Genomic DNA, 14,205 nt, shown 5'->3' with positions numbered 1-14,205 from the left:
TTTTTATGTATTTGGGGCGTGTATACAAATAGGTTCTACTTACATGCTATTTTTTAAAAGACTGATTTGCCATCACTAAAATAAGTTAAAAACTTAGGTTCATTTATGTGTAATTTTTGGAGCCGATGCATTTGTACAATTAGTGAATATTATAAGAATAAATACTTGCCATAAATAAATACTTTTATTTTGTACCTTGGAAGTAAGTTCAGATTTATTTTAAGAAATACCATTATTCTATTATTAAAGTTAAATTTTAATTATTTTCAGAATACAGGCTACCTGCTTATTCAAGATCTCAGGTATACTCCTTTATGATAACAGATTTCACTCTGGTTTCCAGCAAAAGAGGTGTTGCTTTGCACTATGGAGGATCTAAATATTTCAGACACCATATAACAGGGTCAAAAACCACTTGGAGATGTAGTAAACGTGGAATGAAATGTCGTGCAAAAGTTGTCACAAAAAATAATGTTATTGTAGCATTTCTTGAAGATCATAATCATACAGAAAGCTCGCAATTGGAGACCGATTAGAACTATTGCTTATAAATCTATGAAATAATAATTCTATCTTTTTTAGTCCACTCACAATTTGACTATCTCGCATAATATTACTCAAGTCACCTAATATTAGTTGTTTATCAATTTTTTTTCATGTATTTCCCACTACTTGCCCTCATTGCCCTACAATGTTTACCGAAAACATTAATCGAACTATGAATTAAAATTTTTCAGAATTGGTCGAATTGTCGAATTAGTTTGTCGAATTGTCAGAATTGTCGAATTGTAGAATTATTTTGATTGTCCTTATTATTGAAATTTTCTTTATTTTATTCCACATTTCTTGCTTTTCAAATCACAAAAAATGTTTCTATTTACAACACTAACTTTTTTGATTACATGTCTCATGTGGCTCATGTATGGAGGATGGTCATGGAGGATCACATTTAATTTTGGTGCTTTGGATTTATTTTATTTTTACATAAAGAAGTATCATTTTGTTTTTGAAGTAAAACTTCTTTAGGCGCGACTACAGTGTAAATCAGAGATCATGCAACGGAAGTGCGTTACGGCTTACTGATTCGTCATTGGTCACGTGCACGTGTAGTCTTGTACGCCAACCATACGGGTTACGAATGTCAAATGTCAACTCTACTACTATCGTTTAAAGTTATATTGTAAACATCTAAATTTAATGAAAATCAAAAGCGTAACATGTATTTATCTTTAACTTAATTGTCATCTCGTTAAGTTCTAAAAAATTTTACTTCAATTGCCTTATGCGCACTTTTTTTGTGGTTTTCTATTTTTTAGCAACATTAAAAGACACTTGCTACTAAATAAAACCCATAATAATTAATTAAGATAAAAAAAATCAAACATAATTTATTAGTCTACAAATTTATGTGTTTATAGTGTATGAAATATAAAATGGAATAAAATTCTAATTTCATAAAATGCAGATATTTTGATCTCATATCAATATTTATGATGTAAATAAAAAATTAAATTAGATGTAAATTTTATATTAAGAATCTGTATAAAAATAAAATTATTGTATTTAATAATTTACGTAATATTAAAAGTATATAGAATTTACATGATCTTGTTTCAATTGTATTTTTAGTTGAAATGTTTTTGTTCGTGCTTAAATTGGCTTTATTTAAATTGATTACATTTGGAATCAAAATATATCATATTAGTCACAATTTCTAATAATTCCTAAATTAAAAATCTTAAACAAAAAGTGCTTCTAATATTTTCTAACCTTTTCATCTGACACTTTCCTCTCTTTTCAGGTCGTCTAAATGAATTTGTCCGCTCCTTGTCTTCTTTCGCCATGGAAAGTTCCTCAAGAGCGACAACCACTTTTCAATTAGTTCGAGGCAAGCACGGTCGATGTTTGGTTTATTTCGGTGGTTATGTCTATCACAAAAATAAAAGTTGTTCGAATATTCATAGTCGTATGTATTGGAAATGTAGCAAATCGCAAGCCCTTGGATGCAGGGCAAGGGCACAGACTTTAGGAAATGTGATCAGGACAACTGGTCCAGGACACAATCATCCTCCATCTGGAGGTGGTGTAATTTGATGTACTTTGTGAAAGAAGAGGAGTACATATCCTCTAAAATCGATTTATATGGATATGTAATCAGAACCACTGGTCCAGGATACAATCATCCTCCATCTGTGTAATTTGATGTACTTTGTGAAAGAAGAGGATTTTCGGAAATCGATTTAGAGGATATGTGAAATATAAGTGTTTGCGGCGGGAACAACGAGACTAGGCATTTTTAAAATGAGTTTTAATTTTTAAGATGATTTTGTTAGGACTGAATTATATAATGCTGGTTAAGCACTTTTCAAACTTCGGTTGCAGTTGCTCCCAAATTCATATTTGTCGCGAAGATAGAAGTATTCAGCAATATAGAGAGGTAGTTTTATCAAGAAGGTTGTATTAGAACAGGTTTTAAAAGTGGTTGTTATTGATTTTCATGTGCTGGTTTTTACATCCAAAAAGCTGCTATAAATTTCTAAAAAAAATCTATTTTATTATATTTTACTTACAATATGTACTATGTGCCATTTTTTGTGATTAACTAAATATATCTAAGTTGTTAGTTTTAACATAAATAAACTATCATAATTTTCAGTTAATTGAAAGAATTTAAAATAGTAAGATCGTGTACTATTATTTTATGGTGGTTCTTAATATGGATGTTTTCGAATTTCCTGCTCTCAAGGGCTCAACTGCTTCCAAATTGACAAAAAAAATCTCTGAAAGTTTTAGCTCTTAATATTAACTTTAAGATAGTCCGCATTCCAACCAAGGTTTCTTGATTCTTTTTCTTAAGTTAATACTTATTTTATGAAATATATCATTGTTGTAATTTTTTTATTTATGATCTGAATAAGCAAATACAATGTTATTCTCAAAATTTGGATTCACTTGTCGATATGTTATAAAACAAATAGAGATTTTTCCATGCTATTTCCATAGAAACTTTGGATGGAGTGCGTACTATCTTAAAGTTAATATTATGAGCTAAAACTTTTAGAGATTTTTTTTTATCAATTTGGAAGTATTTGAACCCCTAAGAGCAAGGAAAGTCGAAAACATCCATATTAAGGACCACCTTATTGTATATATCATAATAACATTATAATCATAATCTTATTATGATATATCATACATATTTTAATAAATAAAATGCCAATGTGATATATATTTTATAGAATTAATGCCATATTACTATTTATTTAAAATATATGTGTTTTTATTTGTAATTTTCAATTCACAAAAATGTATTTACTTCATACTCTTCGTCTAGTTTACTTACTCATACTTTTTGATATTTTCATAATTTTTGATACATCCTAATGTGATTTTAAAATTAATATTAAAGTTTTGAAAATATAGACTGCAATTAACTCCTATAAACAAGTATCAAAAATATCGAGAACGATTGATTCTTGTAAATGAATTCAAAATCACTTGTTTTTTTTATGATAATGCATAATATATTTAGAAGTAGTGTTTGCGTTTAAAAATATCGCCAACTATTAAATAAAAAATTATTGTAAATAAATACAAAGTACTTGTCTTATTTAATAATGTAAGCACACAATTAAAATGTTTGAAACTAATATAAAATATTTTTTAATTATAAAATATCGTGTTTGTTTTTTACCTGTGCGGTATACTTACGATTAGTGTATTTTGATTTGTATTGTAGTTTAATTTCTTATGACTGACACAAAAACTTATTTTTTCAGATCTGAAGTTGATGTTCAATTTGGCTGATCTTCAACGAATCAATCAAACTTGCCGAGGTTGTGGAAATAAATACCACCTGGTGAAGAATATATTGGAACACGTCAAAGGTGTCGATTGTGAATATAGATACTTATTTCAATGTGCTTTATGTCCACATTCGAGTAAAAGAAAATATAATTTAAAAATGCACATTTATACTAAACATTCGAAAAGTCATGGTGAACATTCAAATTGGGTGTAATTTAATGTTCGGTCACATTTTTCCTTGGTTTCTCATGAATTGTATTTATGTAATTATTTACTGATTCGAAAAATAAATTTTTGTTGAAATATGTAAAAGAACTTTTATTTTATAAATTTATTTATGTAGCAATAAATTATGTAAGTATTCTAGCTTTTTTAGCTTCTAGTAATACAGTATTATAAATATACTTCATCTCATACTAATTAGATTTTTTCTTTCAGGTTTTAGAGGGTTCTGGAAATATCCACAGTCATCAGATTTGGGATTTGCTTGTCCTAATTGTGGAAAAAGATATAAAACTTTGAATTATCAAAGGCATCATACGAAATTTGAATGTGGCAAAGATTTTCGATTCAAGTGTACCGAATGTCCATTTATAAGCCTGAGAAAATACAATATAAAAATGCATAAACTTTCTCTGCATAATATTGTGGAATAATTTTAATTTATTTATCAATATTTTATTTATATTTATGTTTTATAATTATTTTAGACTATTTAAGTATGAATTTTTAAAAACTAAATTTTATAAGTATTAAATTTTAATAGAATAATTTTATATAATATTAAAGCACGAAAAATTACCATTGTGTTCTGTATGTATAAATTTTAAAAATAAATTATTTTTCAAAAAAAAATCATCATTTTCTAACGTTGATGACTATCTTGAAATGTTTGGTTTTTTGAGAATATTATGAACCTGAATGGGCAAAACGATGAAAAAAATTGAAAATTGGAAATCGGAATAGGCACCATGAGGGAAGAAATTGGATGCAGATGTAGAAACTCATCGATGAGAATTATTTTTTACTGAAATTTGTAAAATGTTTAATAAAGAGATTATATGTTCTTTGTTTTTCTTGCTAGAATTAATAATATTTTTAGAAATTAGAAATGCTCACATGATCCTGTGGGTATAAAATAAATATACAAAATTATGGTTGTGGTTAATGTGTAATAAGGTAAAAATTGTTATTTGTTAAAGTGTGTTCTAAGAATTATTGATAACACTTAGTAGTATTTATGTGTTTATTAAAATAATTTTATATAAATGTATGTATTTTGTGTTGAGCTTTGAACACGAACCCAATGGTAATAAAAAAAAAACTTAATTATTTATTGTCAACGTTTCGGAACTTTGTACGTTCCATCTTCAGGACATCTGCCTAACTCAACTTTGTCACAAAATCATATTCCGAAGGAATAAAATTACTTCATTTCACACTACAACCCAACATAAATTCATCTATAACTAGTGGGGCGCATGGCATCGTGCCTTAAGGCAAATTGCTGGAACTTCCCGTACCAAAAATTATTTTTTTTTAATAAGATTAACATTTTTGAAAAAAAAATTACTCTGAAAAAATAGATTTTTGAGAAACTATAAATTTTTGACAAAAACTGACTTTTTGTTGAAAAATTTATTTCTAAATATTTTGGAAATTTTGAACTTTTTTTCAAAGCAATTCTACTGCTTTAAATGCATAGAGACTAAATATCGAAGCGCGTAAGCGCCGCGTCGCCGTCTAACGGATAAACATTGGTACGGAACCTATAGGAATGTAAACAAAATTTATACTTATTGTTAAAATCTCTATAAAATATCTGATAATTTGATGTGCATATGTCTAATGTCTAATGATTATTGTTGACCGCCAAATGGTATTTTTTTTAGTTTTTTTTACTAGATCTCCGAAACCGCTAGACCTATTTTCATGAAAATTTGATAAGTGTTCATCTTGTACGCACACACACACATACATCAATTTTCTCCAAGGTATGCCAACATATTCAGAAACCTTTGAAACGTAAAGATATATAAAAATTTTCATTTTCGATTTTTTTGCGATTACTATATCTTACCCTACGCAAAGTTAATTATAAATGAATCAATTTATCATCTCCAGAACATTAACAATCGTCATTTCATTTCGAATCAAATTTCAAAAAAAAAATAGTTGCCAAATTTACACAAAATTGAAAAAGTGCTCCCGCATAGTCACAGTCTAAACGTATTTGCAAATAATTCTGTGCGACTTTTTCACTTATACTGTGCTTAGGTTGGCGGCATTTTCACATTTTTCAATGATTTTCACAAAATTGGAAAAGTGCTCCAGTACATAAACAGTCTAAACGCACTTGCGTAAACATTTGTACCAGAGTGGCGCTTAGACTGTGCTTAGCCTGGGTGATTTTTTGAATTTTTAATCCAAAATTACAAAAAATTTTTTTTGAAAAAAAAATTCGAAACAAAAAATTTTTTTTTCCAAAATCCATTATTTTGTTGAAACAAGCAAAAAGTTCTTTGAATCATTTAAATCGGACGCTTAGTTCTCTCAAAAACTGCCATTTTTTTAACATTTCGCTCTGTATCTCCGAAACCGCTGGGCCTACCTTTGCCAAAAACTAATCAGCACATCTCCCTATCAATAGGAATCGAATGTTTTTTAAATCATTCAAATCGGTTGATCCGTTCTCTCAAAAACTCGCTTTCTATTTTCTGCACTCTTTGCTTCATATCTCCGTAACGGCTGAACCTGCCATTGCCAAAAACTAATCAGCACATCTCCCTATCGATAGGAATCGAATGTTTTTTAAACCATTGAAATCGGTTGAGCCGTGCGCCCGAAAACGTGGACGAAAAAACGCGGACATACAAAACACACACACACACACACACACACACACATCCATTTTTTCTGAAGTATGCCAAAATGTTCAGAAACCTTCAAAACGTCGAGAAATGTAAAAATTTTTGATTTCGATTTTTGGACGATTACTATAACTTACCCTACGGGAAGTTAAAAATATACTAAATTTCTAGAAACAAAAAGTGTTATCTTCTATCTAAGAAAAAATTATTAAAAACTAGTAGTACATGGCATCTTTCCTTAAGGCAAATTGCTGCAACATTCCGTACCAAAATTTAAAATTATTTTAAACTTTAATTTTTTTTGAAAAATTTGAAAAAAATTGATTCTTGAGAATTTTAAAATTTTTGATAAAAATGGATTTTTTTTTTGAAAATTTCGATGGTTGGTTTCAATGCAATCGCGCTGCGTAACTGCTTTAAAAACCAAACCCAAAGAAGTGTAAACAAAATTTGTACTTATTATTAAAATCCCTATAAAATACCTGATAATTTGATGTAAATATGTATAATATTCATTTTTGATCGCCATATCTCATATTTTTTACTTTTTTATTGAATCTCCAAAACTGATATGATCCGTGTTCTCCAAATCGCCGACGAAAAATTGTATTTGCACATACATACAGACACACATACATCCATTTTTCTAATGTATGCCAAAATGTTCAGAGTTTTGAAACGTAAAGATATATACAAATTTTCATTTTCGATTTTTTGGGGATTACTAAAACTTACCCTGCGGGAAGTTAACAAATTGAAACGTCTTTTACAAAAAAAGCTGTTTTTAGTGATAAACTAAGTGTTAGTGCATAATCAATCATGCAGTTGTTCTACAGATGGAATGTACATAGTTCCAAAATGTTGTTAATAAATAAAGCTTTTTTTAAAAAAATTTTTGGTTTTTTATTACTATTGGATTTCTTGTTTGAAGCTCAACACAACATTTACAAATCCAAGTCAAAACTATCTAATATATCAATATGTATATATACATACATACATACTTGTCGTCTGTGTGAGTTTGTGCATGCTAAACAAAATGTTTATTTATATAATTATTTTATGACTTTTCAGTAATATTGCATTCATGCATTTACTATGATTAAATTTTGTTGGTGTTTGGTACGCGTTATTAACTATATTTAACTGCACTTATTTTCATTATTTTTTTTTTCCTAACATCTGCTTTGTTTCAGCCCTCGCAGCCAAGCCCCTGGTCGAACGCTGGTGGAACTTCGTAAGTCTGGCTCGCCGCGGCGTCACAGCAGCAGCCGTGCCTGACCTGGCGACTCTTGCCGCAGCAGGTGCTGGTGTTGGCTTCAACCCTTCTGCCGTGATGAGGAAACAGCGAGAACGCAGACACGGGGTAGTTACCGCCACTGGATCTGTGGTATACCCCTGCGAAAAATGCGGCAAAGTTTACAAACACTCTGTCAGCAAAATCAGACATACCAAATTCGAATGTGGGATGGAACCTATGTTCAAGTGTCAGCATTGTCATTATGCTGCTCATCAGAAAAGCACTTTGAAGAACCATGTTATGAATAAGCATACGCGTTGAAAACAGTCGAATTTATTGTAATTACGTTGCTAATTATATAGCATGATTAATGAAATAATTTAATTGCAGAAATACAAGATAGGTGAATTGAAATAATTGTTATAAGACTATTTTATCAGAATTTCAAATAGATTCTTTTATGTTTTTTATCTATTACATTTTTATTTTTATCTAATATTATTTTATTAAATAATATGGCATAATTTTACATTAGGTAGTATTGATGCGTTGTATGCTTTGGTATAATTTAAACCTTTCCACTCGGATGCCACCACTGCGGCGGCAAAATACAATAAATTTCCCAAATCGCGAGGGGAAAGGGTTAATATAACGTTTTCTAGAATATTCTCCTTTTATTCCATTTTTGCAAAATTAGCGGTTTTAGTCTCAATCAGTATCAAAATATATTTTATAAAAAAATTTACCAAAAATATAAGTGTATTAAAAACAAGTATTAAATTGACAATATGTAACGGTCAATACTGGGATAAAATTGAAATTTTATGGTAACGCTATGTCACAGGTCTATCTTCGTATGAATAGGCATTAACAAACTGTCAAAAAGCTATGTGTTTGCTGTGCGATCAGGCGTTTTGCACATAAAACCTAACTTCACGCATGTGTTATCAAATAGATCTCTTATTGGTATTTGATTGTGCGTTTTGTAGGTTAGATTTTACGTGTAAAACGTCTGATCGCACAGCAAATACAAGGCTTTTAGACAGTTTGTTACTACCAACTCATACGAAGATAAACCCATAACTTTGCATTATCATAACATTTCTATTTCATCCAAAAATTGGCCCCGTATTGTTTTTATGGATTTTTATGTGTATGCTTTTCTGTATTTGTCTGCCATCAATGAGTTTACTCTTTTTTGTATCCATATTTTTATAAAATTTCGAATAATCAAATTGCAAGCATTAATAAATATATAAATGTTCAAAAAACAAATTTAAATAAATCTGTAATGTTGAAACTATTCACTTCAGGTCAATTTTTAGATAAAATGGAAGTATTATGTTACGGGTCTATAACCGTATGAATTGGTAGTCACAAACTGTCAAAATGCTATGTTTTTGCTGTTCAATTAAGCGTTTTACACTTAAAACCTAACCTCCAAAAGGCACAAACTTCAAAATATTTACTTTGGATGGACTTCACGTATAAAAGTGACAACAGAAAGTTGTGCTCATGATAAAATTGTTATTTGACATTTGTGCCTTTTGGAGGTTAGGTTTTATGTGTAAAACGCTCATCGAACAGCAAAGACATAGTTTTTTGCAGTTTGTGACTACCAACTCATACGATTATAGACCCGTAATATAACATTTCGAGGTTATCCAAAAATAGGCTCCTTACACTGATTTTTTAAGTAATATTTAGTTATTTTTCGTATCAGATTGAGATCTAAAATAATTATTACTTTGATAATCTTTAGTGTAAATTTTGTTTCATGTATTTTTACATTCCATGTTTAATTTAATTATAAGAGATTTTAATAGAAGTATTATTTTCATAACATTCTTGTATTAAGTATTAAATGTAATTTTGTACATAACAGTACAATGAATCTATTTTTATTTTTTATACCTTTCTAAATGTTATTATTGTAATTGTTAAAGAAAATTGTACCTGGACGTGTCAAATTTCCAATTAGTAAATTTAAATGAATATAAAGTATAAAATAATATTGAATTAAAGACAATATTGATAGTACAATATTGTACTTACAAAATTTAAAATGTGTCAAATTACTATAGTATTAAAAATGGGTTCAGGGATAAATAGTTTATTGTATAATTGTTATAGGTAAAATTAACATATTCCATGTGTTTTATATATAAATTGTTGTTTAAAATTGCTTGAAATTTATAAATGGAAAATATTGAATTTATAGCATAAGAATTGTAAGAATAAGCACAAAATTGAAATTTCTAATGAAACGATATACCTCAATAAATTTTCTCTATTTTACTGATATGAAATACTAAACATATCATTCCAATAATTAGAGAAATATATATTTCTTTAAAAAGTACACATAATCAAATTTCTGTAATTGAAATACCTCTAGATGTTGTTTATTGCCAAGATTTTTTAAGATCTCGGATGCTAGAATATAAGAATTGTTTTGTATTATTATATGACTAGGTTTGTCTTGGTCTTAGATTTAAGTATAAGCTCAGGTATAGATTTATTAAGGTTTAGGCTGAATAAGAACATACCATTATAAATAATTGTGACATTCCAATAGCATAAGTAAATCTTTTATTTGTATATTTACTTTAACATTCCATTAATTTAAGTTCTTAACCAATTAATTTTACATTATAAATGGGCATATTTTTTTAAATCGGTGAAAGTGTTATAAAATATTGTAATTGCATTAAACAGTAATTATTATTAATCAAAATCATTTAAAGTAAAAATTATGATATATACTGACATGGACATCTATGATAAAACTTTATGAAATTTTAATTTAAATATTTCAGGCAATATTTATAAATTGTATACGCAGTGTGTAAGCCTCGGAAACATATGATTCGCGCGTTGAACTTGACCTACATCAAGTCTTGAATAAATATACACCTCTCCATATCAAAGAACGTTGAACTCTAGATTTATGATAACAAACCACGGAATATAAAACGATAGTAAGATTTATATATATATATATATATATATATATATATTTCTTACTATTATTATTTCTTATTATTATTATTATTAACTCTGCCGGCTTCGGTGACAAAATGCATGCTAATTCTACAATTCGTGGAAGGGATAATAATATACACTTGGGTGCAGGAGAGTCCTAAGGCCAATTTATTGCCATGTATCAAATTTTCGGTTCCTAATTCACAACCTTCGAGAAGATAAAAAAATGGTCAGAATTAATTAATTCCATTGTTCACGAAAAATAGTCAAAAATAATATATCTTTATCTGGTTTTTCCCATGGTAAAATTGGCTGCTGCTACGGCTGTGATAAAATCATTTGTGGCGTAGCACATTTTCGGTTATAGTTTTGCATGTAGAAACGAGTAAATCTACAAATTTTAAGAGAATTTTGCCGTTACTCTGTTTGCGAAAAATAAACATATATAATATATCTTTGGTCTGCAGCTGCTACAACCCTACGACAGAGATAAAATGATATATCGCAAAGCATATATTTGTTTCTAGTTTAGCATGTAAAAACGAAAAAATCCACTAATTTCAAGGAAAATAAAATATCAATAATGAACCAGTTGCTTTGTTCACGAAAAATAAATTTGTATAATATGTCATTTGTATGGGTTTCCCATTGTAAAAAGACAGCTGCTACGGAAGTGATAAAATCAAGTTTTTGATTCTAGTTTTGCACGTGGAAATGAGAAAATCTTGGAACTTCAAGAAGAATGAAAAAATATCATTTGCCGTAAATAACACATTGTTGACAAGAAATAAACATTTATAATATACCTTTTGATCTGGTTTTCCCATAGTAAAAAGGCAGCTGGTACGGAATTGCTAAAATGCAAATTTCGATTCTAGTCTAGCACGTAAAAACGAGAAAATCCACTATTTCAAGAAAAATGAAATTATTAATAATAAATCAGTTACTTTTTTGTAAAGAATTAACATGTATAATATATCATGTGCACCTAGTTTTCCTATGGCATAAAGCAGCTGCTATAGCAATTATAAAATGAAATTTTGGTTCCAGTTTTTCATGTGGAAACGAGATAGTACAATAATTTTAAGCAAATTAAAAATATCAATAATAAATCAGGTGCTTTAACGAAAAATGATCGTATATTATATTTTATTGGCCTGATTTATCTATCATTCAAAAGGCAGCTGCTACCCACTGATGAAATAATATATCGTGGAGCAAATTTTAACTTTTAGTTTTGTCAAATTTTAGTAAATTTTCACTTTTTTGGTCGTAAAAACGTAAATTCATGAATTTCAAAAATTTAAAAAATATCAGTCGTAGTACATTATTTGCATTGTTCACCGAAATAAAAATACTTTTGTTCGATTTTTCTTCTTTTCTCGTAACAAAGGCATCTGCTACGAGTGTAATAAAATAATATATAGTGTAGCACATTTTCGGTTGATGTTTTGAAAGTGAAAACGATGGTTTTATTAGGAATTTAGTTGCATCGTTCACTAAAAATGACATTGTGTAATATATATTTTGCCTAGTTTTCTATCACAGAAATCAGATGCTACGACAGTGATATAATGATATATCCTGTAGCATATCTCCCATTCCAGTTTCGTCAGTCAATGAAAAATTGATATATCAAGCGTGAAGTTAGCATTTTAGTTGCATCGTTTACTAAAAATAACTTTGTTTAATATATATTTGCACGTTTTTTCTATAATAAAAAGCAGCTGCTACGCCTTTGATATAATGATATATCCTTTAGCACAACTTCGGTTCTAGTTTTCTCAGTCAGTAATAAATTGCTACGCCAGTGATATAATGATATATTTTACATATATTATTATATAATAGCACATTTTTTGTTCTAGTTTCGTCAGTCAGTGATAAATTGTAGCATGAAGTTTTGATCCAATGTTAATACTTTTATATTACTTACATATTAATAGTAATAGTATTTTTAAAACCTCAAAATGATAAATCGTGCATGAAGTTATGATATATCTTTGGTCCAGTGTTAAAAAATAAATAAATAAATAATATGTTTGGATATCTTACAAATTAAATAATAATATAATAATATTTTTAAATCTTCAATTTATAAGAAAGTCAAGAAACTGATTATCAAGACACTTATAAACATTTTTTCAAAAGCAACATTTTTTTATTATTTATCAATATTTATATATGACCTTCATAAAGTGATCATTCAACGCTGTCGTGAGAGTTTTTGTACCCCACATTGAAATATTTTAATAATTTCTATAAAAATAAATGATTGTTTTTTTTCTACTGTTTACTTTTGATTAAACAATATTTTCCCAATTCTTACAAATCATATTTTTCCAATTCGTACACGTAAATGTTTTTTAAATGTATATGTATATACAATGTTTAGAACCTGTGAAATTCATCGGCCTTGTACGCGCTTTCATTGGCAATGCTATCCACGTACTCGCGACCGTGACTCAGTTTCAGGCTTTGATAAAGGTCGCACGAATCAAGGTTAAGGTTAAACACACTGCGTATTTCGACACAACATTGAAATGCACAACAACATTGAAATTTTATAGAAATGTACAAATTGTAAGAAACATTTTTTTCACACCATTACAGTAAAGACTCGAAAAACTTGAATAAAAAAATTCAAAAATCAACTGGATAATCCAGTCTTTACAGTTCGTGTTTAAACTGATAAGTATGATAATTGTATTGATTTAAATAGAAAGTGCTTATGTTATAACGGTATTTGTTTATATCATAATAAATGATTGTCAGGTAAACTAAATACCGACTTTATTTTTTTTAAATTAGTTTTTTGTATAATTATTAAAATTTTAGTTATCAGTATTGTATAAGCTTTTAAGGTATAAATGTGTCTACAAGAAGGATGGAAGAATGAATTTTGCAAGTTGCTTCGAGACAATTATGGTGTTTCAGTCTAATATACTATCCTAATGTTACCATGTATCTATTTCCCCTTACTAATATATTTTTCTTTTCCAGAAGAGCTTCTGAAAATGCAGTTAGACATGGGGTTTCCGAATCGACGAGGACGACCCTACAGTCAACTACGAAACCCTCCTAAACGTGTTTTTGTATGCGACAGATGCAACAAGGCCTATAGATACAGACAAGGGTTGCACGAACATAAAAAATACCGTTGCAATGCAACCCCCAGAAATTCAGATTCGACATTCACATACCTAGATACATTTGCTGGGGATCAGCAGAATTCATTAGGGTTTTTATAATGTTTAGATTCGAAAAGACTGTTGTAAATTTCAAGGGTAAATTAAGTTCAAA

General features: G+C 28.7%; 1 protein-coding gene across 1 annotated transcript in view; it reads left to right on the top strand.

Annotated features, from left to right (window-relative positions):
- The first annotated feature begins 1,842 nt into the window (after nt 1-1,842).
- Nucleotides 1,843-14,205, top strand: part of LOC113388304 (zinc finger protein 836-like) — a 20,549-nt gene continuing 8,186 nt past the window's right edge. Inside the window, exons 1-4 of the mRNA XM_026625700.1 lie at nt 1,843-2,080; nt 3,780-3,941; nt 4,246-4,383; nt 7,874-8,233. Of these exons, the coding sequence (XP_026481485.1) occupies nt 1,843-2,080; nt 3,780-3,941; nt 4,246-4,383; nt 7,874-8,233 (898 nt within the window). The remainder of the gene's footprint in view (nt 2,081-3,779; nt 3,942-4,245; nt 4,384-7,873; nt 8,234-14,205) is intronic.

The sequence above is a fragment of the Ctenocephalides felis genome, unplaced genomic scaffold (genome assembly GCF_003426905.1).
Source record: "Ctenocephalides felis isolate EL2017-DRISC unplaced genomic scaffold, ASM342690v1 CF-g0.4_SCAFFOLD_03572, whole genome shotgun sequence".
NCBI lineage: Eukaryota > Metazoa > Arthropoda > Insecta > Siphonaptera > Pulicidae > Ctenocephalides > Ctenocephalides felis.
Note: the sequence above shows the minus strand (reverse complement) of the source record. Positions and strands in the feature narration are given on the sequence as shown.